Source organism: Suricata suricatta, chromosome 8, assembly GCF_006229205.1.
Source record: "Suricata suricatta isolate VVHF042 chromosome 8, meerkat_22Aug2017_6uvM2_HiC, whole genome shotgun sequence".
Lineage (NCBI taxonomy): Eukaryota > Metazoa > Chordata > Mammalia > Carnivora > Herpestidae > Suricata > Suricata suricatta.
The window spans coordinates 122197782-122221367 of record NC_043707.1 but is presented as its reverse complement, the minus strand read 5'-3'; the positions used below and the strand labels follow the sequence as shown (position 1 = coordinate 122221367).

Below are 23586 nucleotides of genomic sequence, written 5' to 3'. Positions count from 1 at the left end.
GGAGTCAGGTGCCTTCTCAGAACTCACCAGGCACCTGAGGGAGGCCAAGTCACTGGGGTCAGGCAGGCCACTATGGCTCCTTCCAGAAAAGCAAGATAACCTCCCCCCCACACACACATATACGCACGCACACGTCCAAATGTCCAGTGCCTTTTTGGGAAAAGCTAAGCTCGGATGCTTGCACTCAGATTGCACATCTGATCAACAGCGCCCCCTCCTTCTTCCCAGAGAACCGAGCACAGTAATAATAGCAGCTGGCGTGACTGCCATGTGCCGGCCACTTTCATACCTTGGTCCTCACAGCAGTACGTACCATCTTTGTTTTGTGTATGAAGACACTGAGGCTCAGAGCAGTTAAATCACCTAATAACCAAGGTTCTACAATCACTTATGTGTCTGGGCAGTGCGTCGCGTCTAACTCCAAGGCCCACGGATTTTAAACTACAACAGCTGTTTCCAAATTGCGTTCGGAGGGTTCCCCATAAACTGCCACAGGGCAGGAGCCCAGCAGTCTGGGTTTCCCCAGTTCCCACACATGTTGGCTAAAATAGCCACACATATGTCTGTTTTGTATATTGGAGTTTCAGGAGTTAAAAATACGTTTGAAAAGAACCACATTATGCTAGGCTGCCCGGCTCGTATCTTGGACTTTCTAAGAATCTAGGAAGACTTCTTAATCTACCACCAGCCCAGGGCCCGGCAGACAGGAATTGTCTTAAACGGGAAAAGACTGTGTAGAGGGCCAATTTATGGGCACGTTCACGGAGTTAAGGTTTCTTCACCCTGGTTACGTCCTTTGTTCCTCTTCAATTCTTTACCCTGTTCACGGGCCTCCGCCACCCCCCATCCCTGCTGTGGGGGAGGTTGAGGGAGGGAGGCAGGTCTCTGCAGGGTAGGTGCCCCTCCTCTCCGAACCCCCCCCCCCACCCACTGAGTCAGGAGCCAGGAATGTCTGTGGGGGTAGCAGACAGGTATGTCACCCTGGGGGTGTCAGAGGCTGATTCATCTCTCATCTCCACCCAATTTTCTCCTTCCTGCTCTCTGGGAAATTTAACTCATTATATGTCTAGAGATAAAAGAGGAAATCCCAGACTCTGAAAAGCATGCAGTCTTCAGTCTCTAAGTACAATACTTAATACATCAGATAATGGTATTCAATACGTATTTGTTAGAAGAAAAGAAGGAAGACATATTCCCCCCACCCCTTGCCCCCCAAATAAAGTGAACCTGAAATGTCCTTGTCTGACTATAGTGTGGATTGATGTTTAGGTCAGAATAGGCTGGTGACCACTGATAGGACTCGAGAGTTGGGAGAAATTTTACCCATGTTCCAGGATTCCTCCTTTGCTGTTTTTATCAGTCCACGAGGACTCTGAAAGCTTCAGGGCTCATGTCCAGGTGCGGGGCGGGGGGGGGGGGGCGGCGATCCAGTGGGGAGCACCAGGGAACCCTTCTTGATGCTGTATTTGCACAGCAAGCAGAGATGCACACACCCTCCAATGTTTAAATGTACGGTGACTTTTGGGAAAACTCTGATTTCAGATTCTTGCAGCAAGAAGGCTGTAAATTCGTTTATTTGGGATGGCTTTGAAGGAGCCTCTCATTTCTCTCAACTGCCTCAAGGTTTTGGATGAGGAGAAAAATGAAAACTTTGAGATGTAGTCTAGTCCAGAGCATTTTTACCAATATTCATATTTTCTCACCTCATTTGGGCTCCAAATCCCCAGTCCATCCCCTCATAGCTCCTCAGTCTTAGGCCACCTGGACATCTGGGGCTGTCTGAAGTTGGTTCCTTGGCTGGAAGTGAGGGACACAATGGGTTAGAAATGAGGTATATGGCTTTCCCCTACCCTCAGCAGGCCTGAGGTCATCAAAATATGCACTAACCTGGGACGCTTCCTTCTAAAGGCTAGGTGAGGGCTCAACAGCCAGGGATAAGAGAGAAAGGAGAAGGGAGAGGAGGTGGGGGCAGGGAAGGTGTACACAGCTTGCTAGAGAATTTCCCTCCAGGACTCTGGGGTAGTTGGGCCTCCCTATTGCTTGCTTGCTTTCTTTCTTTTAAGAGACAGAGAGAGACAGAGCATGATCATGGAAGGGGCAGAGAGAGGGGGAGACACAGAATCTGAAGCAGGCTCCGGGGTGTCAGCACAGAGCCCGATGCGGGGCTCAAACCGGGAGATCATGACCTGAGCCGAAGTCGGACGCTCAATCAACTGAGCCACCCAGGCACCCCTACCCTATCGCTTTCAGAAACAGGGGGCCTTTTGCAGTGCTGGGATGGGTCTGCCATCACTCCTCTCCCCTCTCAGGAGCCCTGGGAAAGGAGAGAACATCTCTAAGACAGAACCTCCCACAGACTCTAATGGGATCAGGCTTCCTGTTCTTGGGCAACTGTGGGTGAGCATTTTGCTAATTCAGAAACAGCTGAGAGCAGACTGGCTGTGCTTCAGCTCTCTGGGTTTTAGGGCGTCATGCTCACTCCTAAGCCTCTTGTCTGGGCTGGAAGCCTTTTCAATTAGCTTTGGCCTCTGCTAAGTTCCAAATGGTATCTTCCAATTTTGGGGGAGTCCCAACTTCAAAGCCAGGAAATGCATACATGCTAACGCCAGTGGTTAGCAGAGGTGACCGGGAGAGTCCCTTCTAAGGCGCTCAGAGCTGGGTTCTTCCCTCCAGAAGGTGTTCACGCTTACCAAGTGACTTCTGGAAGTGAGAAGAGCACTTCCAGACAGTGTCTGTGAGAGGCAAAGTGCCACTTTTCTGGAAGGCATTTTAGCAATATGAATCCAGAACCTGGGAAATATCTGCTGTTTCATTTCTAAGACTTCATCAGAAGTGAAAAATCAGAGGCCCAGACAAAGATTTGAGGACGAAAATATAATCACGGCACTATGTACAAGAGCAAACAATTGGTAATGACTTAGGCTAACAGTGGGAGTCTGCATGGGTAAACAATGCCATAGCCTTACCGTGGCATATTATGTAGACATTAGAAGGTCTTTATATTTTTAACTGGATGAATTAAGTGTTGACTAAAAAAACGCAGGTTACAAAGCAAGTATAACATATTCCGCTCATACAAATGCTCTAGCTATCCCTCTCTGTGTAGAGAAAACACTGAGAAACACAAAACATACATTTGAATATAAAATTTATTACAGATTACAAATATATTTCATTATTTCATGTTACAAGATTTTTGGGGACTTCTTTTCATTTTCCAACCCCTCACCACCAGGCCGGGGAAACAGAAAAACATTTTGCCATCAGGAGAAGGTGAACTGAGCTACCTTTCCTAGAGGAAAAAACATCCCTGCTATCACACCAAGGCCTGAAAATGAAGTTTGGGATGACTTCCATTTTTCTCCACTCCTTGATGCAGAGAATAAATGCTCAGAGCACCTGGATGTGAGGCCATGAAGTTCAAGTGACACCCTACTTCCAGCTGGTTTGCCCTGTAAGAGCCAGGGTGATGGGACAGGCATCAGCACCCCTGACCACAGCTAATGGTACCGTGTTCACAATCAGCACCCACTCTCACACCCTACCGGATGAGGGCTTTGTCCAGTGACCTGGGGGTCAGGATTCCTGGGCTCCAGGCCCCACAAGTGACTCACAGCTCTCCCCAGGCTGTGCCTCCTGGCCTCAGTTTCCCTGGCTTGCTGTTGATACTCCCCACCTACTGTAGGGTGTTAATAGGGGTGCAGTGCTTTGAACTTCTCAGATCAAAGAGGCTGGGGAAGCAGCATCTAGTAATTATCCCCTGTGCGGCCAGGCGTGGGAGCAGAGGTCGCTGCTTTCATACTCTTCCAGCGAGGGGAGACTCCTCACAGCCCGTCACTCGCCTGCCTTCAGCTCTGACTCCTCACGCTGGGAAGCAAAGCTCCGACACCCGCATCTCAAGGCCACTTCGGAACAGATTTTCCTAAGCTGAGTTCTCCGATTGTCCAAACTACCAGTAACCTGTCTTCCCCTGGATTTATGATTCAGTAACAGTCTACGAGGTGTTTAAAGTCTTCTCCTGATTGGCCACAAATCCTGTGGGAGAAAGGCCGTGGCTTTTGACCATTAAGATGAAGAAGTCAGCAAAGGGGTGCCTGCGTGGCTAAGTGGGTCAAGCGTCCGACCCTAGATTCGGCTCAGGTCATGAGCTCCCAGTTTCGTGAGTCCGAGCTGCACATCAGGCTCTGTGCTGGCAGCATAAAGCCTGCTTGGGATTCTCTCTCCTTCTCTGGCCCTCCCCAGCTTGCTCTCTTTCTCTTTCAAAGAAAACAAATAAACTTAAAAGAAAAGAAAAGAAGTCAGCAAAGTGAACAATGAGGCAGCCAGGCTGACCAATATTTGAACTTCTGTTTCCTCACCATAAAATGGGGCTTTCTAACAGTCTGTCTTATCCAGATCTTCGGGAGTTGCTGTGAGAGCCCCATGAGACCCAGGTGTGTGGGAGCACTTTGTAAAACGTGAAGCCCTTCTCACATGTTAACAGGACTAAGCGTCTGCAAATAGGATTTCTGTCCCTGGCTGCCTTCAGGCTGTGACTGCAAAAAACATGAGCCTGGACTGCCACCTATTGGTTGAAAACAGGAATTACATTCAACCAGTTGCAGGAAGAGCCAAAGGCGCAAACCCCATAATTTCCAACCTCAGGCCACACTCCTGACGAGGTCGTGTTGTATACTTAATATTTTTCTATAAACAACTCACTTTTTGCAATTTCAAAGTAAACTTTTAATAACTGGTATAAATGGAAAACTCTTTAACACTTGCCAAAAAGGAATAAAACCGTAAAATAAATACCACGAACATGAAACACTCGGACCTGCTAGGGAACGTCCTCTGTGGGAGCTCAGGCTCCGGGCTCCTTGCTAAAACTGTGAATTTACAAAATTGCCCGACTGGAGACTTAGTGTCGGTTCTAGCACAGTCCTGTGCTTTGGCGGAAATGATGTCCGATATAAAGAAATTGGCCTCTTCTAAAAGGTCCCATAACCTTGTTCTGCCTCAACTCTCTGGGCCTGGGCGGTTGAGGAAAGCGTGGAAGTCACAAAGAGTAGGAAGTAAGCTCCTCTACGTGTAGCACATCCCATCGTAGCGCAAGTGAGGCCGGCGCTGAATCCCAAGGGTGCGGTGAGTGCTCTGCCTGGTTGGGAACACCGCTCGCTGGGTTCTGCTTCTTGCCCTGCAGGGCCCAGCTCGCTGCTATAGCCGCATGGCCTCCTGCTCCACTGACTGGTCGGAGGGTGCCAGGTACCTCTCCTGGATGCCCAGGGTACTGAGGGGGGTGTCAAGGCTGGTAGCATGGGCAAGGGCGGGGAACTGGTCTGGGCAGGAGCCGACCTGTGCTGATGCTGGCGCTGGAATCCTGTCTGGCGGACTGCTCCCATCCCTCTCTTTCCCACCGCTACAGCTCCAGGCGGCAGTGAGGCGTCTGAGAGGCGCCTCAAAACATCCAGACCCTGGCACCTGGCTCAGTCGGTTGAGCATCTGACTTCAGCTCAGGTCACAATCTCACAGTTCGTGGGGTCAAGCCCCATGTTGGGCTCTGTGCTGTCAGCAAAGAGCCACTGCGGGTCCTCTGTCCCCTTCTCTCTGCCCCTCCCCTACCCCTGCACATGATTTCTCGCTCTCAAAAATAAACAAACATTAAACAAACAAGCAAGAAATCCAGACCCAAATGCTCCTGCATTTGCCTCTTCCCCACACTGCCGAGGATCAAGGGAACAGACGGCACTAACCCTGCGGCTGTGTTAGGTCACACGCTCTGGAGCCAGGCCGCTGGGGGAGTTAAATCCTGATTCTGCCACATCCTTTTTCTCGTCTGTAGAACAGTTGTTGTGAGATCAAATGAGACAATACAAAGTGCCTAGTACGGCACCTCGCATACAGCAGGTGCTAAGTGTTTCTGACTTCTCTTCTGCCATGGGATCTCAGGAGACTTAATTTCTGCTTGTGCTATCTGGTGCCTTCTCCCTCTCTCTTCCTGGCTCCCTGGAAGGGATGCGGAGCGGGAAAGATGCTAACCAGACTTACGGAGGAAAAGGCTGAGATATGGCTGAGGGAACCCGGCGAGGCTGGCCCGAGGTCTGGGTGGAGGTCTGGGAGCAGATGGCAGTTGAACATGGGGGGACGGCCACCGTGGCTGTTCTACTAGTGGACTCCAGTGTCAGAAACTGAGGTTCTACAACCGGGAGACTGAGGTTGGGACCGGCCTTCCTGAGGGGTGCCTGGGTGGCTCAGTTAGCAAAGTGTCCAACTCTTGATTTCGGCTCAGGTCATGATCTCACAGTCCCTGGGTTCGAGCCCTGCATCAGTCTCTGTGCTGACAGTGCAGATACTTAGGATATGCTCTCTCTCTCAAAATAAATGAACTTAAGAAAGAAAAAAAAAAAAGAGAGGCGCCTGGGTGGCTCAGTCGGTTAAGTCTCCGACTTTGGCTCAGGTCATGGTCTCACGTTCATGGGTTTGGGCCCCGCGTTGGGCTCTGCTGATAGCTCAGAGCCTGGAGCCTGCTTTGGATTCCGTGTCTCCCTCTCTCTCTGCCCTTCCCTGCTCATGCTCTGTCTCTCTCTCTCAAAAATTAAAAAAAAAATTTTTTTTTTGAAAAAAAAAAAGAAGAGACTGAGAGAGAATTAAATGAGATTCTGCCAGCAGAGTAAGAAGTCCACTAAGTGATGTTCAGGGTATGGACTTTCTTTCCCATCTCTTACGGATCCAGCCACCAAAATCCATCTCACCCCTACTCAAGCGGACTCTGAACCTGTGCCCCATCCCCCTCTCTTTTCCTCAGGAAATAATGCCTTGTTCTGGTGCAAGTCGGCCCTGAGAATCACTCAGGATGAGTGAGGTCCGCCTTGGTTGACGTGAAGTAACCTCAAACTTGCCTTGTCTCCACTGGAGTCCACATTCCTGAGGACGGGTGACGCCCTGCATTCTCTGTGACCATCTGTCTGGCCCGATCAGCCAAAGCCCTGTCCTGCCCACGAGTCGTGCAATTCTACCTGCAACTCCCCACGCGTGCCTTAACCTCGAACCCCCGTGCCTTTGTACGTACTACGGTCTTGGCTTAGAATTCTCTTTCCCTCTTTCTCAGCCTGGCTGACTCTCACTTTAAGATAACACAACCCCAGTGCCACCACCTCCGTGAAGCTTCCCTTACCCACACGCTCCTTGATAGAGCTGACTTTTCCCTTCTTTATACCAATCCTTCGTTATCTTTTTAAAAAAATGTTTATTTTGAGTGCACTCTGAACGCACTGAGGGAGAGATGAAGGGAGAAGGAGAGGGAGCAAGAGAATCCTAAGCAGGCTCTGTGCTGGCAGCACAGAGCCCGACACGGGACTCGATCCCATGAATCAGGGGACCATGACCTGAGCTGAAACCAAGAGTCAGATGCTCAACTGACTGAGCCACCCAGGCGCCCCAATCCTTAATGATCTCAGACGTGGAATGAAGTTGAATCTTAAGAGGATTAGGTTGGGGGCAGAATCTAAAACCAGCACAAATTGGGGCGACAGGGTGGCTTTGTCAGTTAAGTGCCCCAACTCTCGATTTCAGCTCAGGTCATATCTCACGGTTCATGCGATCGAAGTGAGCTCGGAGCCTGCTTGGGATTCTCTCTCTCCTCTCTCTCCGCCCCTCTCCCCAACCTCTCTCTCAAAATAAACTTAAAAAAATTTTTTTAATAAAAAAACTAAAACCAGCACAAATGCATATGGTTAAAAATGCCCTTGAAAATTCCTTAAGTCACCTATCAAAAAGTATACCGTTTTACAAATAGAACCTCGCACAACATGTACGAATGCAAAAAGTAACGCACAGTGTAGAAAAAAGATCAGCACTACTGACACTGCCCCTTCAGGTTTTTGCTGAGCACGTGCAGCTGAACTTGCCCACATGAACCGCAAGCGTGCGGTGGCAGCTCAGCCCCTTCAGCGAGCGCCGCGCTCTCTACCGCCACCACTCATCACTGGTCTGGTTCCCTGTGGGCTCTGTCTCCCGCTTGTGAAAGGGCGGGCACAGATCGGAAGGCACCAGCTGGAGTGATCCTCCTCCACACCCAGGCCTCTGGAGCCCCCTCGTCTCCAGCATGCTGTGTAAAGGGTCAAATCTCCGAAACGGTCCCAGTGGGCCTGCAGTTCCCTGTCCTGCCTCACCCGCAGCCTCGGTGGTGATCCGAGGGACACCGACATGTGACCTTAGCTCCATCTCATTGGTCACTGATCCAGCTCCAGTTCTGAAGATCTGGCCGCCTCCCACACATCTGCCAGGGCCCACCCCTGCCGCCCATGAGAGAAACTTGCCCTCTCCTTGCCTCTGTGACTAACAGAGCCGCCCATACCTGGGTAGGAGCCAGAGCCGGGGAGTCTAATTTCTGCTGTACCCCCATCTTGTCCCATAACCACCCAGCCACCGACTCTGGGAGTCCCACCTCCTTTTATCCACATCTCATCTTTCCTGACCACCAACCCACCCAAATTGGAACAGATACGCTCCTCTCCGCACCCTTCTTTCCATTCTCGCTACTAACGTTCCATCTCTTCTCATCTACAGATTGTAAGCACGCTTGTGCCTCCACTCACATCCCTTAACCGCAATTTCTGTGTTCAGAGAGGCTTCTGAAAAATGTACACCTGGGGGCGGCTGGGTGGCTCAGGTGGTTAAGCACCCGACTTCAGCTCAGGTCATAATCTCACAGTTCGTGAGTTCAAGCCCCATGTCAGGTTCTGGGCCTGGAGCTTGCTTCGGATTCTGTGTCTCCTTTGCTCTCCTCCCTTCTCCTGCTCATGCTCTGTCTCTCTTTTGAAAATAAACACACGTTACAAAAAATTTAAATAAAAAATGTGCATGTGCTCGTGTCACACCCTGCACAGCTGTGCGGGGCTGGTTCCCACTACCCACCCACAAGGTGAAGCTCACGCTCCTTAGCAGGGCATGCAAGACCCCCACTGTAGCCCTGCCTCCTGCCCCTGCACCCCTACATCCCCCTTTCCCTTTCAGAGTCAGGGCAAGAGGCACACTGAACCCCTTGCATCTCTCCCAAGTGACCAATGCCCTTCCATTTCTTCGCATCTGTGTCTGCTGCTCCTTCTGATCACTACCCTCCCTTGTCCTCGGGTACAACCAACACTGAAGCCTTCTATGGGACCAGACTTGGCACGCGAGAGACAGTCACCAGGGAGCCCCACTGGCCAGGATGAAACCAGTCATCTACAAGGGTAGATGTGGCCACTCCTGAGCCCCGGGTCTCCCTTGTGGCTGTGGCCAAAAGGCCAGAGGGCAAGGATACGAGGAGAAATGGAAGTCAGCTCCCATTGCAGCAGACATCATGGCCTCCAGGCTTCGCTGCTCTTGGACCCCGAAGCAGTAGCCATTGGCTTTATCCACAGCCTGTAGGACCCGCTGGACACTCTCCTTGTCCTGGGCAGGGAGGAGAGAAACAGCCTTGTGAGTGACACAGGGGTACACGGAATTGAGGATGCATCAAAGTGCCTGCAGCCTCCAAGCATCCCTTTCAACCTTGCCTCATGTGGCTTCTGTGCCTGGAGTAGTTCCACATGTCCTCAGAGGCCTGGCCACATCTCATCTTTCCTGACCACCAACCCACCCAAATTGGAACAGATACGCTCCTCTCTGCGCACCCATAGTCCCCTGGGTCTATCCTATTATGATTCTAATCCTACCATCTTATTATTGACAACTTGTTAACTCATCTGCCTCCCCTATTTGACTGGGTACCCCATGAGGTCAGGGACTTATCTGGGGAGGAGTCCTCAGTGCCTGGCATAGTACTTAGCTAACTCAGGCACTCAACAAATATGCATATAATCTATTTGCTCATTTACATAAAATAAGAACCGTCCATACACCACAGGATGGGAAGGAAAGATCAAAATAATACATGTACACGTCCTTAGCATAATGCCTAGTACGGAACACCTTCAGTAAGTGGTAACTGTTGTGACTAATATTGTAGAGTTCCCCTTCTCATTTCAGAGAAGAAAAGCATGGTATTATACAGAGATCAGTTTGCTCAAGTCCATGCACTGGGGCTGGGAACTACTTTGCAAAGTCAACAGGTAGATGCCCATCCTGAAGGAGGCTGAGAGACCCATCTTTGGCTTTGGTCAAGTCCTTTGCTGGCGACTTTCTGAAATCACCCATCTTCACACGGATGAGGGAACCCAGCAATACAACCTAGATAGGGTCAACATTTGGTCTGTTGTGTTTACTGGAATCCTGCCCATGAGAGCCACTGGTCCTAACACCACGGGGAACTGAATGCTAGTTGGACCCAGGACAAAGCCCACTGTTCGGGCCCTCAAAGCCTCCTGTACCCTTGCTTGATGAGGTCGCAGGCACTGTCAGAGCCTACAGGCAAGGGAAGAGGCCTCTTAGTCCCTCGTACCTGGATGTTGAGAGGGATGAAGGACACCAGACTGTAGTCTTCAATGAGCTGCACCAGTTTCTCATTGAGCTGACGGTAGTGGCGGAAGAAAGGGTCAGAAGCCAGGTGGTCAAGCAGGTAGGAGAGGTCCAAGACCTCTGTGTAGTAGTCCAAGTTGAAGGCTAAGGAGAGAAACTGGTGTTAGGAGCAACTGACATCAGGCTAAAAGACCCAAGGACAGGAACCATATTTCTTTTCTTTCTTCCTTTTGTCTTCATTCACTCATTCATTCAACAAATATTTGTCGAGACAGTGAAATGAAGTTACTCAGAAAAAAATGCTTGGTTTTACCCATTGGCTCTGCCACGGAACTGCTGTGAGGATTAAATGCTATAAATCCAATGTCTGGTATAGACAAGCACTTGCTCGATGGTAACAAATAACATATCAAATGTGTACCAAGAACAGCACTTGGTCCCTGCCACGTGGAGCTCACAGTCAAGTAGTAACCCTTGGACCGGGCACATGCACCATGACTCTAGCAGAGTGCCTCTTGGATAAATCACTTTCCCTTCTGGGCTAGTTCCTTCTTAATGTAAAGTGAGGATATCAGACTAGATGACTCAGAGTTCTATGAGTACAAAGTTCCTCGAAGAAAAGGAAACTGGGCCTCCTTGCACTGTCCATTTCTGCCAAAAAACTCAATCAGCTGAGCTACTCAATTGGTCTGTCCCACAGTGAGCTAAGGCGATCAGGCTGCTGGGAGACTGATGGACTCCCTCCCTGTATTCTGGCTCCTGTGTTCTAATCAGAAAGGGACATGCCTCTGCCTGCAAGGAGTAAGGTCCCCGGCATTCCAACAAACTTCTTGGATTGCCTGACAGGTACATTTCTCCCCAGGAATTAAGCAGTTGGAGCCAGGTGCACGTGGGTTTAGATTTCATCTCAGCTTAACACATCAGCTATGTGACTGACCTTGGGCTATTCATGTAATGTCTCTGGGCCTCAATGGCCTCATCTGGTTTGCACAACAGTCTTCCGTAAGGGTGACTGGCACGAGTCAGAGCTAGAAGGGTCAAGGATCCTCATGTAGGTACCTGGGCTGGAGGCCACAAAGGGCTAGGAGAGGGGCTTGGGAAGACTGCAAATCTGGGCTTTGATAAAACAGGGCTTCTGGGCTTACCAAGAGATGGACCAGGACTCTGGGCTGAGGGGGGCCCTCCAAGGCGCTGACATCCCTCCATGTCCTGACCGGCAGCCAGCAGGCCTCCCTGTCCCTGGACAATGCCCCGACACATCGTGACCCCAACAACCTTTCTTCCTGTTCCCTGCTGGTCACTGTGGCTTTTCTTCTCTAGGTTCCTTTGTGGCTGGAGATGCTATTTAGGGAGCGGATGCCCCCAGCTCAGGAGAGCACTAGTGTGGCAGGAAAACAATGCTGACCACGAGGCCCCCAAGCAACTCCCCTGCCTTGTGCCAGCCTGCTTCTGGAGAACCTCAATCTTCGCCACCCTGACAAAGGCACCTTTGCTTGTCCACTGGTCAGTCAGAAACCTGACAGTTCTCCTTTTTAAAAAATTCCATTTATTTATTTTTTTAGACAGATAAAGAGAGCATGTGCGAGTAGGGGAGAGGAGAAGAGAAAAAGAGAATCCCAAGCAGGCTCCATGCTCAGGGCAGAGCCTGATGAAGGGCTCCATCCCATGACCCCAGGATCATGAGGTGAGCTGAAATCAAGGGTGGGACACTTAACTGACTGAGCCACCCAGGGGCCCTTAAAGTCATCCTTAATTCCTCAGTGTCCACAATAATTCACCAACAAACCCTATTTCTTCTTTTTCTTTTTGTCTTATTTTTAAATTAAAAAAAGTTTTTTTTAATGTTTTATTTTTGAAAGAGAGAGACAGAGCACAAGCAAGGGACAGGTAGAGAGAGAGGGAGCCACAGAATCGGAAGCAGGCTCCAGGCTCTGAGCTGTCAGTACAGAGCCCGACACGGGGCTCAAACTCATAAACAGAGAGATAATGACCTGAGCCGAAGTCGAAAGCCCAACCAACTGAGCCGCCCAGGCGCCCCCAACAAACCCTATTTCTTGAGTAAGTCCTGGATCCATCTATTTCTCTCCATTCCCACTACCACTGCTTCGGCTGCTGCAAAACACCGCCTTAAAGATGCGTTTGTTTGTATTCTTGCTCATTCTAATTCATTCTCCACCCAACAGCCACAATGATGTTCTTAATTCATGCTATTTCCTTGCTTAATATTCATCACTGGCTTTCCCCAGTGTTTCAACAGTACAGGTTCTGGCCCACCTCTCTGACCTCACTTCCTACCACCCTTCCCTGACTGCTACGTCAGCTACTCTGGGCTTCCTCCCCTCCCCCCACTTCTTCCTTAAACACAAAAAGCTCTTTCCCGAAGGGCCTTTCCTCCTACTGGTCCCTCTGCCTAGAACAGTTCAGCCTTGGCTGGCTCCTTCTCACCATTCAGATCTCCTCTCAAACAGCGCTGCTCATTCAACTCACTCCCAACCATTTGCTTTAATTCCTTTGCAGTACATACCACCATCTATAGCTCTCGTGTCCCCCAAATTCAGAACGGTATCTAGCATGCGGAGCGTGCACAATACAAACAGGCAAGGGTCAGGACCTGCCTGTGGCTGTGATCACCATGCCACACGTGGTACCTGGAGGCAGCTCCCTTCAGCTGAGATGTTTCGGTCCCTACTCCCTGTCTGCCCAGAACAGAAGTTCTCACCCAGCTTCCCGTAGTGCTCAATGAGGTCCATCTTGGAGAGCAGGTTGACATGAGGCAGCTCCACATGCAGCATCGTGGCCAGAGAGGTACACAGTACGGAAATGAACTTGGCCGGGTCTGTGCAGTAATGGGAATCCACCAGGTGGACAGCGGTCAGCTGGAAGAGGAGGAAGAGACAGGGTGAGTGGCCTGGGGAGGCAGGAAATATCAGGGTCTCCGTCTTTCTCAGGAGACTGAGGACTTCTGAGGACAGAGTACAAGCCTTCCCCATTAGTTCCCTCCTGCTTCTGCTCCATTCTAATAGCTACACTCATTTCCTTCTGCCAGGAGACATGGGGCATTATTTCTTACAAGATGCCACGCACCAAACCTCCCAGTGGGCAACGAGCTCCGTTCTGATTGGACCTGACTGTCTCATTTACTTTTGCCCACCAAGTCATAACAACAATTACCATGCCACTTTCTACTTAACCCTTTACATACTTCTGACAATCCCAAATTGTGTGCTAGTACGTCCATTCTGCAGATGAGAAAACTGAGGTTGAGAGAGAGAAACTGACTTACCCAGGACCACACAGCGAGTCAGTAGCAGAGCCTGAATTCGAACCCCAGTTTTACTCCAAAGTGACTCGGCCCCTACCTCGCTGTGTGACATGGGGGCGTGGCATCTGTCCTATCAGTTTCTCTACCTGCCAAAAGGAGCCTGCTCGACCCAAGACGCACCCTGAGGTCCCACTGCGCCATCTGGGAGAAGATGCTACGCAGGGCGCCGTGGTGCGTGCAGAGCTCCACCTGGCCTGGGCAGTCGAAGAGGAAGTAGTGGTCGCGGAGGGGATCTAGCTTGGCCCGCAACCAGTCCAGGTTGGCCTCCAGGTACTCCATGCAGTAGAGCAGGCCACCGTTGGGCCCCAGCCTCAGCGCGTCCATCACGTCGCCCAGGCCCACCAGCTCGCCCACGTCCACAGCGCACTTGTACGGCAGCCCCTCGTTGGCCGGGTCCAGGTTCACCACCGCCACGCGCCGGCCCAGCGCGCGCAGGAACTCACTCATGCCCAGGCAGTACGTGGTCTTCCCTGAACCAGGCGGGCCGATCACCGCCTGCCCAAAGGCTGTGGTCTGGGCGGCCCCCGCCATAGGCCGCACGCAGCCCCGTGCAGGGCAGGAAAGCTCGGCAGAGACACAAGCCGAAGGCGACGGGACCCCCAACCGTGTACTTCAGCCCCGGGGTCGCCACAGGAGGAACTGCAGTGCAAGAGGACCAGCGCCCGACTTCCGGACGACGTCGGAAACGGCGGGAGTCCCGAGAGGAAGTCCCGCCCCCTAAATGACTGCACGTCTTGACGCCTAGGGGCGTGGCCACGCGGAGCTTTTCTAGGCTTGCGTTGCGCAAACGGGTTTGCGGGGGTGGCGTGGGAGGTAACTTTAGCCCAGACTTTCCCAACTTTCCCCCGGTCCAAATTAGAAGATAAAGAGGGATGCCTGGGTGGCTCAGTTGGTTGGGCGACCGACTTTAGCTCAGGTCATGATCCCGCGGTTTGTGGGTTTGAGCCCCACGTCGGGCTCTGTGCTGACAGCTAGCTCAGAGCCTGGAGCCTGCGTTAGATCTGTTACTCCCTCTGTCTCTGACCCTCCCCTGCTCGCCCAGTCTCTCAAAGATAAATAAATAGAAAAAGAGAAATCAGGTAGTGAACTTCTTTATTCTCCTCCGCGACCTTCCCTTGTCCGGTCCCAGCCAGTCACAGGTGAAGGCGATGGAGAGCTTGCCCCAAGATTGTCCTTTCCAAGCAAGTACCACGAGTCCACCAGGAGTCCTCTCCTCTTCCAGGTCAATTTCCCCCTTTCTGACCTTTACAGTGAACAACCTCCCCCCCGCCCCCACGAAGGTTGTGCTAACAACTTCAGTCAATCCAGCTCTTCTGGGTACTGGGGGAGGCAACATGGGCAAGCCCAAACAGTGACTGGGGTTAGGAGACCACTGAGAGGTCATTTGGCCCCAATGTTAAAAGAGGATAGAGAGCTTTTGGTAAAAATGTCCTTGAGGTAGAGAGCCAGAAAGCAAGATCAGAACAGAGCCCTCTGAACAAGCCATGCAGATTGCTGGTCCCAGAGTTCCTTTGGCAGTGGCAGGACATAAGGCCAAGGCAGGGGGCTACCACTTGTGTAGTTATGAGTGATACTAAGGAAGGCCCGAATCTGTCACTGGTGCTCTGAGGGGTTGTCCAAGGCACAGCTGGAACTCTTCACGAAAGTCACATCTGCCCGAAACTTCATGCTGGTGGGTGGCTGGCGTCGGAGCAGTGACTCCCCCTGGTCTTGGGGTAGGGGCTCATCATAGATGGTGGAGATGAGCCCCAAGCCAGTTCCACGGGGTTTCTTCAGTTGCCCGAATGCCTGTAGCTTCTCTCCATGGTACCTGCATTGAAAAGGGCTCAGATTGAGAGGGCTGCTCTCAAACTCCAATAAAGCGTTGGGGGAAGATAGAGAAGTAGCTACTATGTGTCTGGTTTGTCCCAAAGACCGAGCCTTTACATTTGGATCTTTGCTTTTCAGTGCCGTTATCTATCCACCGACAGTGCCAACAACCAGAGGTCTCACGCATTGCTTTCATTTTAAATAATACATAGAGTTTAAAACAAACTGTCACCATTCTGTGACTTAGGCACTCCCTAATGGCAATCAAGGCCAAACTCCTCAGACCAGGGGGTATGACTTCCATAGGAGATCAGTGATCCTGTCAAGCCTTAGAACTTGGTCTAAAAAAAAGTGCCAGACCTATCTTTTCCTTCTAATTCTGCTTTGAAGCTCATCCCCTAGGAGTTTCCAATACCCATTCCAAAACCAGAGGGAAGGGGGAAACCAGGGTACAGATGAAAGCCTAGCTTGGGCCCCCAGGAAAGCCCCTTGGCCATACTCACCCCAATCCACGCTTGCATCTAGGGTGCTGGCCGTCACTATCCAGGGCCTCAGGCACCCCTGAACACTGGCTGCCCAGACCCTTGCCTTCAGCCCAGCCCTGCTGCTCCATCACCTTCCGTCCAATGCCCTGTGGAGGGAAGGGAGAAGACTCAAGAGATAGGGCTCTTGGTGGGGGGGTGGGGGAGGTAGTGGCGGTGGTGGCAGGAAGAATGGAGAAAGAGAGGGAAAAGAGAAGGGTCAATGGGCCAGACACAGTGCTTGCCTTGGTGTGGCGCTCAAAGGTGCCCACTTGGCATTTGATCACAGAGCCATCCTCCTGGCCATCACGGAGTCTCCGTTCCAGACGCATTTGGACAGAGTCTCGGGCATCCTTGTCTCCACCATCTGAGGGAGCAGAGCTCAGTCTGTAGAAGGGTCTCGCTCAGCAGAAAGGGCGGGGGGGGGGCGGAGATCAGGTTTCTAGGACCTCCTCACAAGATTTACATATTCATCTTTATGGTATTATTACTTCACTATTCTCTCTCATTAGGTTGGAAGCTCACCAAAAGTAGGAACCCTAGCTTTCCCATCTTACAGATGAGGAAACTGGTGCAGAAAAGTCTTAGAGCCATAAGATGAGAAACAGAATTAGAACTCAGGTCTTCCCTCCTACTCCAGTCTCTCCCCAACCTCTCCCAGATCATTTTTGACTCCAGAATCTAAATTTTTTATTTTTTAAATCTTTTTTGTTGTTTATTTTTAGAGAGAGTGGGGAGGAGCAGAGAGAGGAAGACAGAGAATCTGAAGCAGGCTCTATGCTGACAGCAGCGAGCCCCACGTAGGGCTCAGAACTCACAAACTGCAAGATCACAACCTGAACCAAAGTCGGACGCTTAACCAACTGGGCCACCCAGGTGCCCCTTCAGAATCTAAATTCTTTTTTTTAAATTTTTTAATGTTTTTATTTATTTTTGAGAGAGAGACAGAGAGACAGAGTGAGCAGGGGAGGGTCAGAGAGAGAGGGAGACACAGAATCCGAAGACAGGCTCCAGGCTCTGAGCTAGCTGTCAGTACAGAGCCTGACACGCGGCTCGAACCCAGGAACCATGAGATCATGACCTGAGCCAAAGTCGGAAGCTTAACCAACTGAGCCACCAGGTGCCCCTGGAATCTAAATTCTTAACCAGAGACCGAACACCTCACCCTCCCATTCTACTAGGACTTGCCCACCAGAACCAGAGCCTCCTGAGGGCTCATCCCACATGTCCTTCCTCCACAAAGGAAAAAGGCTCTGCCCATAACCAGCACCTAATGCACACAACTGGAGATGATTTGAGAAAGAACTCTCTCGATGGGCTACCCCAGGGGAACTCGTCCTGTCTCAGCCTCTGCTAAGCAAGCCTCATGGAGTGGCCCTGCAAGGCCAGGGCCCCAGTCCCACCTCCCCATCCTGCGATCGCCGACCCAGTACCTCTGCCGTAGTACACACTCATGTCCATGTCCCAGTCATCGGCTGTCTGTTCATCAAAGTCTGTAGATAAAAAGCATCAGAGAGTAAACTAATGATTCACAGTTCTATTGAGAGTTAAATCTAGACTTAGACACGTTCTAGAACTTGGGGCTTTGTTGTTGTTTGTTTTAGTGTTTATTTATTTTGAGAGAGAGCAAGAATGAGTGCGCATGAGTGGGGTGGAGGGAAAGAGAAAATCCCAAGCAGGCCCGGCACTGACACAGGGCTCGATTCCACGAACTGTGAGATCATGACCTGAGCCAAAATCAAGAATCGGACGCTCAACCGACTGAGCCACTCAGGTGTCCCTAGAACTTGGGGCTTTTGATTGTATTTCAAAATCTCTCCTTGGGGCGCCTGGGTGGCTCAGTCGGTTAAGCTTCCGGCTTCAGCTCGGGTCATGATCTCAAGGTTCATGGATTCGAGCCCCGCGTCGGGCTCTGTGCTGAGAGCTAGCTCAGAGCCTGGAGCCTGCTTCCGACTCTGTGTCTCCCTCTCTCTCTGACCCTCCCCTGTTTGTGCTGTCTCTCTCTGTCTCTCACAAATAAATTAAAAACATTAAGAAAAATCAAATCAAATCAAATCAAATCAAGTCAAATCAAATCTCTCCTCTGGGAGTCATTCAGAATTTGCAGGGCTGGGGAGCATTTTTTCTCCATTCCACTACGCCCCCTACAAAGGATGACTGGTCTCTCATATACAAAGTAAACCTCTTCTCTAGCCCTATATTTGGCCTCACGGCCGGAGAATCCCCATGTGGAGCCGAGAGCCCTGAGTGGACGCAGCAGGGATCACTCCTGCGCTTGCCTGGATGCCAGCATTACCTCCTTCCTCCTCCTGCCAGAACTGGGCATCAGTGTAGAACACCAGGCCGGAGCCGCCCTTCTCCCACTTGAGCTCGATTTCCTCCTCAAAGAGCCGCTCCGTGGTACGTTCCTGCCTGGTCACATCCTCGTGCAGCGCCTCATGCCGCTCCCACTCCTCACCGCGGTCATCGTCCTTGGAGAAGGTGGACAGAGGTGACCTGCACGCCCGCAAGGAGGGCAGCTCAGCGCACAGGAGGTTCCATTCCTCCACATTTCTCTTAGAAGCAGCACATATTTGGCCCTTGAAGCCTTCCCCAACACATCTCTCCATCTCCTGTGTTGCAACATACTTGGTGCCTTTCCCCAGGCCTGACTCTTCTTCTTGTGCTTCTGGCCATGTCGTTCACCCTGCTAGGAATATCCACTCTCCTCTCCCACCACTTTCCCTTCACGTGGTGAATCCTCATCCCTCAAGTTCTACGGCCCATGGGAAGCCCCCACACTGAGGCCACGGCACTCCCGCTGGTCTCCAAGCTCCTCAATTTAGACGTAATTGGCACACACTGTTTAGGCCTTTATATGTTATGTCATAAAGAAAGAAGGGAGAATAACTAATACCTATTGTCTACTGTGTGTCAGGCCCTTCTCATAACTTAGCTCCTTTAATTACCCCAACAGCCCCGTGAGGTTGAGTACCATCATTCCCATTCTACTGATGAGGAAACCTAGGTTCAGAGGAGTAAGGTGATTTGCCCAAGACAGAACACTCAGAGTGGCAGAGCCAGCATTCAGACCCACGTGGCCACACCATACAGCCATTGCAGATGCTGCTCCTCTCTCTTCAGGGAGTATTAAGGCTCTTCCAGGGCAGGAAATGGCTCTTGGAAGGTCTCTGGAGTCCTGTGCTAGCCTATGTGTACAGCTGCTTGCCTAGACTTGCAGAATGGTAGGGTGACTCCTGGCTTGAAATCTTGGGGACTCTGCCTTAGTTAAATCCCAAGAAGCCTCAGGAGGAATCACTGCTGGAGAGCAGGCGCCGGGAAAAGTCTGGAGAGTACCACACCAAGGATGTGGTACAGATGTCAGCAGCTCCATGGTAGCGGTTTGAAGACACAAATGAATTATTTTTTTACCCACGGTATGCACATGCAAAAAAGTTTCCCCCCAAAGCACACCTTTCCTAATTTTATGGATGAATAGCCAGAGTTGGAGAAAGAGGTAGAAGCAATGTCTATCTCATTGCTAAAATTAGAGTGGAGGCTGGTGTTCAAGCCACAGACTCAAAGTCAGAAAACAGCCACATGATGAAAGCACACGGGAGGTTAAACAAGCAGCAAAGGGAGCCAAGTTCACACCCCACATCCGCCTCTAATTCCTTAGATGATTTTCTCTCTTGGTCAGTATGTTTTCATCTATGAAAAGGACCCTCCTTACAATTCTTCTAAGCAGATGCAAAGAAGACCCCTTTGAGAATCTTCTGATAAGAACTCTGGCCCCTCTTCTCAAAGAAAAGTGTATTTGCACATGCAAATGCAGTTTTATATTCAATTGCAGGGAGTTCTAACTCTTTGGAACCCTTCTGAGAACCCCCACCCCCACCCCAGGTTTAGAACTGTCGTGATATACAATTGAAGAGCGGTATTCTATGGATGGCCTAGCCTCTCTAAGCTGCCAGCAAAGACAGGCTAGCTCACTCACCTCATCTGAATGTGACTCTTCTTCCTCCTTTTCCCCTTCCTCCTCCGGCTCTCCACAGGAGCTGGCTGGTATGTCCGCAAGGCAGCTTCCTTGGGGTATCTCCTCGCCTTCCGCTGTGTACACAAGGTCTTCCTGCTCCACAGTCTCTGAGTCCTCATACTTGAAGGGTACATTGCCATAGCGCCGGGAAGAACCTGTCTTGGGGAACTGGAGCTGCAGCTGGGTGATGATCCGAGGGGGTAGGCGGCAGGCCCGGATCAATTCCAAAAAGACCCGCAGAGGAGTCCCCACATTCCCATTGGGCATTAGCACTGGTGGGTTCAGCTCCGGCAGTTGCCTCAGATCAGCCAGCGTAAAGGCTTCATACTCTGCTTTCCGACTCTGCAGCTCCTTGCGGGTTTTGAAAGGAAAGGAGCCCAAACCTTGGAAAGCAGAGGGAAGAATGGCTCTTGAAACCTAGAAGCCTCCAGCAACACTTGGGGCAGAAATTGGTTCACCTCTTTTAGCCTAATGCTGTTCCTCCCTTTCATACTTTTCCAGTGTCGCCTCCTCCATTCCCTGACCAGAACCACCTAAAAATTTCATGCCATTTCTCATCACCTCAGCTGAGCACACAAGTTTCTTTTAGATCTGGTTCCTGTTGACTTTTTGATTCTCAACTGCCACCAACCCCCACTCCCTGCACATCCTCAAACCGTGTGCTTCAACCATATCAAACAATTTAACACGCTCCGAAAGTTCCATGGGCTTTCACATCTCCGGGTCTCTGCAAATGACATTTACTTTGAACACCGTTCCTTCCTACAAACTCCTGTTTGTCTTTCAGGTCCAGATGAAAAGCCACATTTCCTGATCCCTCTAGAAGATCAGTTTGTTCCCCCTCTGTCATCTCATAACACTTGCTGATAAAGAGCATCGGCTCTGGGGAAATATGCCTGGGTTGTACTGTGACTCTCCCACTTCCTCGCTCTGTAACCTTGGGCAAGTAACACACCTTCTGTATCTCTCCGTATCCTCACCTGTAAAATGGGTTACAATAGCTCCTACCTTATAGGATTGTTGTGAGGAGTTAATAAGAAAATGAAAGACATAGAACAGGTCTAGTAAATGCACAGAAGTGCTCAGCAAATGTTAACAATTAGAATGCCATCTCTGTGCCAGTTGTTTTTTTTTACTTTTCCTCTCTGAATCCTGAGCACAGACTATGTCTGTTTTCTGCACAGCAAGGGGAGTCACACTGGCTGAGCATATAAGCTAGATTTGTCAAACTAATGAATTGGAGGACTCTGCACTGTTTTCTGCTCCCCGTCAAAGTGACTTCTCTTGAAAATGGGAACTGTCCATAGAAAAGAGACTGTCTTTTCATTTGCATCTTGCCAAGAGAGGGCTGGGAAGGAAGCAACAAAGAATGTAAAAGGACAAGTGCAATTAATAAGTGTCAGTGCAATATCAACCTCTCAGATAGAAAAGGGGGGGCGGGTATCAGAAGAAATGTAATTAAGTTGGAAAATGAAGGATCATCCAATAGGCCTCTTTCCATACACACCGCCTCTCCCAACCCGACACTCAGTCCTAGTCAAATTAACATGGAACTGAGGCTTGAAACTGTCCGGAAATGACCTAAACTCTTTAAGAGCTTGATAATCAGAGACCTGACTTATCCCCACCACCCATCACGAAAGGTGTCTCTGTTCCAGGGCTGGTGGGCTTAGTCTATTATCTTCCCCACTGGTACCTGATGCCTCAGTAGGTAGTCGAAGTCTGCGGATGAAACAACGACCCGACAACCAAGTCCCCTGAGAATCCACCCACCGGCGGCCCGAGTACATGCGAAGAAGCTGCTGGGCTTGAGCTGTCCCCCGTACCGAAATGACGCAGCAGCAGGTGCGCGTCCTGGCGGGAGCAGAGTCCGGGGTGGAAAGAGTACGGGCATCTGTGACTGAAGTCTGGGCAAGAACTTGGTCGGTAGGAGTTAGGGCAGAGTCGGTAGAAGCCTGGGAAGGAGCCCGCTCAGGCCGATGCCGGTAGTGGAAACACAGGAAACCGCAGCCGCGCTGTTCTCGGAACTGGCTAAAGTAGTTCCGGAGCTGGGCAGAGCGCAAACTAGAGGGAATGCCGCTCACTATTAAGTAGACTGTGGCCTCCTCCTCTGCCTCGCTGGGCACCGCCATCTTGGGCGCTCACGTGATCGGCTGGATCCAACTCTCGCGAGACTATCGCGGAACCGAGGCCTTCGTGGTGCGTGGATGTGTGAACCACACCTCGTGTGCGTGTGATTGGTCCACCGGTTGGTGGTTGAGGGCTTGAGGAAGCGCGGGTTTTCTGGTCGGTTTCCCTCACAGAGAACCCAGCGATGATGAAAACACTCATTTGGGAAATGTGTTTACAGATCTCTTTCGTAAGGCTCCAATGATGATAAAATTAGAAGCCTGAGAGAGGGGCAGCTTTTAAGATTTTTTAGTTGTGGGGATTTCCCACACCTAATCTCAGCTTTCTCACTATAGAGACTTTGTAGTGGTTCATCCACTTATTCTTTCCAAGCATATTCATGCACTCCCACACATCTCTAAGAAAGAGATAGTCCAACTGAAAAGTGAAGACACGTCACAGAAAAGAAACACATCCAATTAACATTGAAAATGACTCGATCTCAATAATCAAGGAAATCAAGTGAGACCCACTTAACATCCATCCACCAGACTGGCAAAAAATTTTAAATCCTGGCGTTGGTGATAGTGTAGAATAACTGGATCTCCCATCCACTGCTGTGGAGTGTAAACTAGTACAACCACTTTGGAAAGTATTCTGACATTACCCAGTAGAAGTGAAGCTACCCATATTCCACTTCTCTGTATATACTTAAAAGAAATTCGTGTGTGTATTTCTGTATTGACAATGTTGAGCTTCACTCAGCCCTGTGATCCTGGAAAACAGTGAAAGTTAAGAAACCCGATTTCACCCTTTTTGTGTTCTAGAACACAACTTGCTGCAAAGAAACACGCCTCCTTATATGACAGCTAAATCTCATGGGTGCTCCCTTGTTTACGTATGTATGTCAAGGTTAGTCACAGACTCCAAATTCCAATTCGTTGCCTTGTAAACGCTTAGATGAACTGCTTGTCCCCACTGATCAATCAGAACAAAATGCTTGTTAACCTTCCCCTAAGTCCCTGAACTTTGCCTCCCCCACCCACCCACCAAGTTTGAGCCAGCACACAACCCCTCCTGAGAATAAGCTGGCTTCAGGGGAAACCATCTTCTGATCTACTGTCTCATCATGCCACTCCTGGTCACCCCACTTCCTCACACCTAGTTCTTTCTAGCCCTGTTTACTCCTCCCCTATGAATGATAGACTCCTCTGGCCTCAACCTTGAAGGCACATGTAGACCTTACGGTCCTATTACAATATGTTTCTCCTCCCTTGCAATAGTTCCTTTCCTCTCTTGCAATAATCATTCAAAAAGAAGTCTCTCCTTAGTGAGTCCAGATTTGTTTTTTATGTGACAATGTATATGAATATTCATAGATGCAATGTTTG

At 50.4% G+C, this 23586-nt stretch overlaps 2 protein-coding genes across 2 annotated transcripts; both read right to left on the bottom strand.

Moving 5' to 3' along the window:
- Positions 1-4224: 4224 nt before the first annotated feature.
- On the bottom strand, positions 4225-14418 carry GPN2 (GPN-loop GTPase 2). Its single transcript, XM_029948868.1, has 5 exons — positions 13862-14418; positions 13139-13295; positions 10403-10563; positions 9284-9414; positions 4225-5269 (listed from the first exon to the last, which is right to left on the bottom strand). Exons 1-5 carry the CDS (start codon positions 14270-14272, stop codon positions 5197-5199), a joined length of 933 nt encoding a protein of 310 aa, XP_029804728.1. The 5' UTR covers positions 14273-14418; the 3' UTR covers positions 4225-5196.
- Positions 14419-14816: 398 nt separating this feature from the next.
- On the bottom strand, positions 14817-22231 carry GPATCH3 (G-patch domain containing 3). The gene is made up of 7 exons (XM_029949495.1): positions 21783-22231; positions 20048-20469; positions 18368-18542; positions 17505-17564; positions 16317-16438; positions 16054-16181; positions 14817-15551 (listed from the first exon to the last, which is right to left on the bottom strand). The coding sequence occupies exons 1-7, from the start codon at positions 22216-22218 to the stop codon at positions 15335-15337; spliced, it is 1560 nt and encodes a 519-aa protein (XP_029805355.1). The 5' UTR covers positions 22219-22231; the 3' UTR covers positions 14817-15334.
- Positions 22232-23586: the final 1355 nt, after the last annotated feature.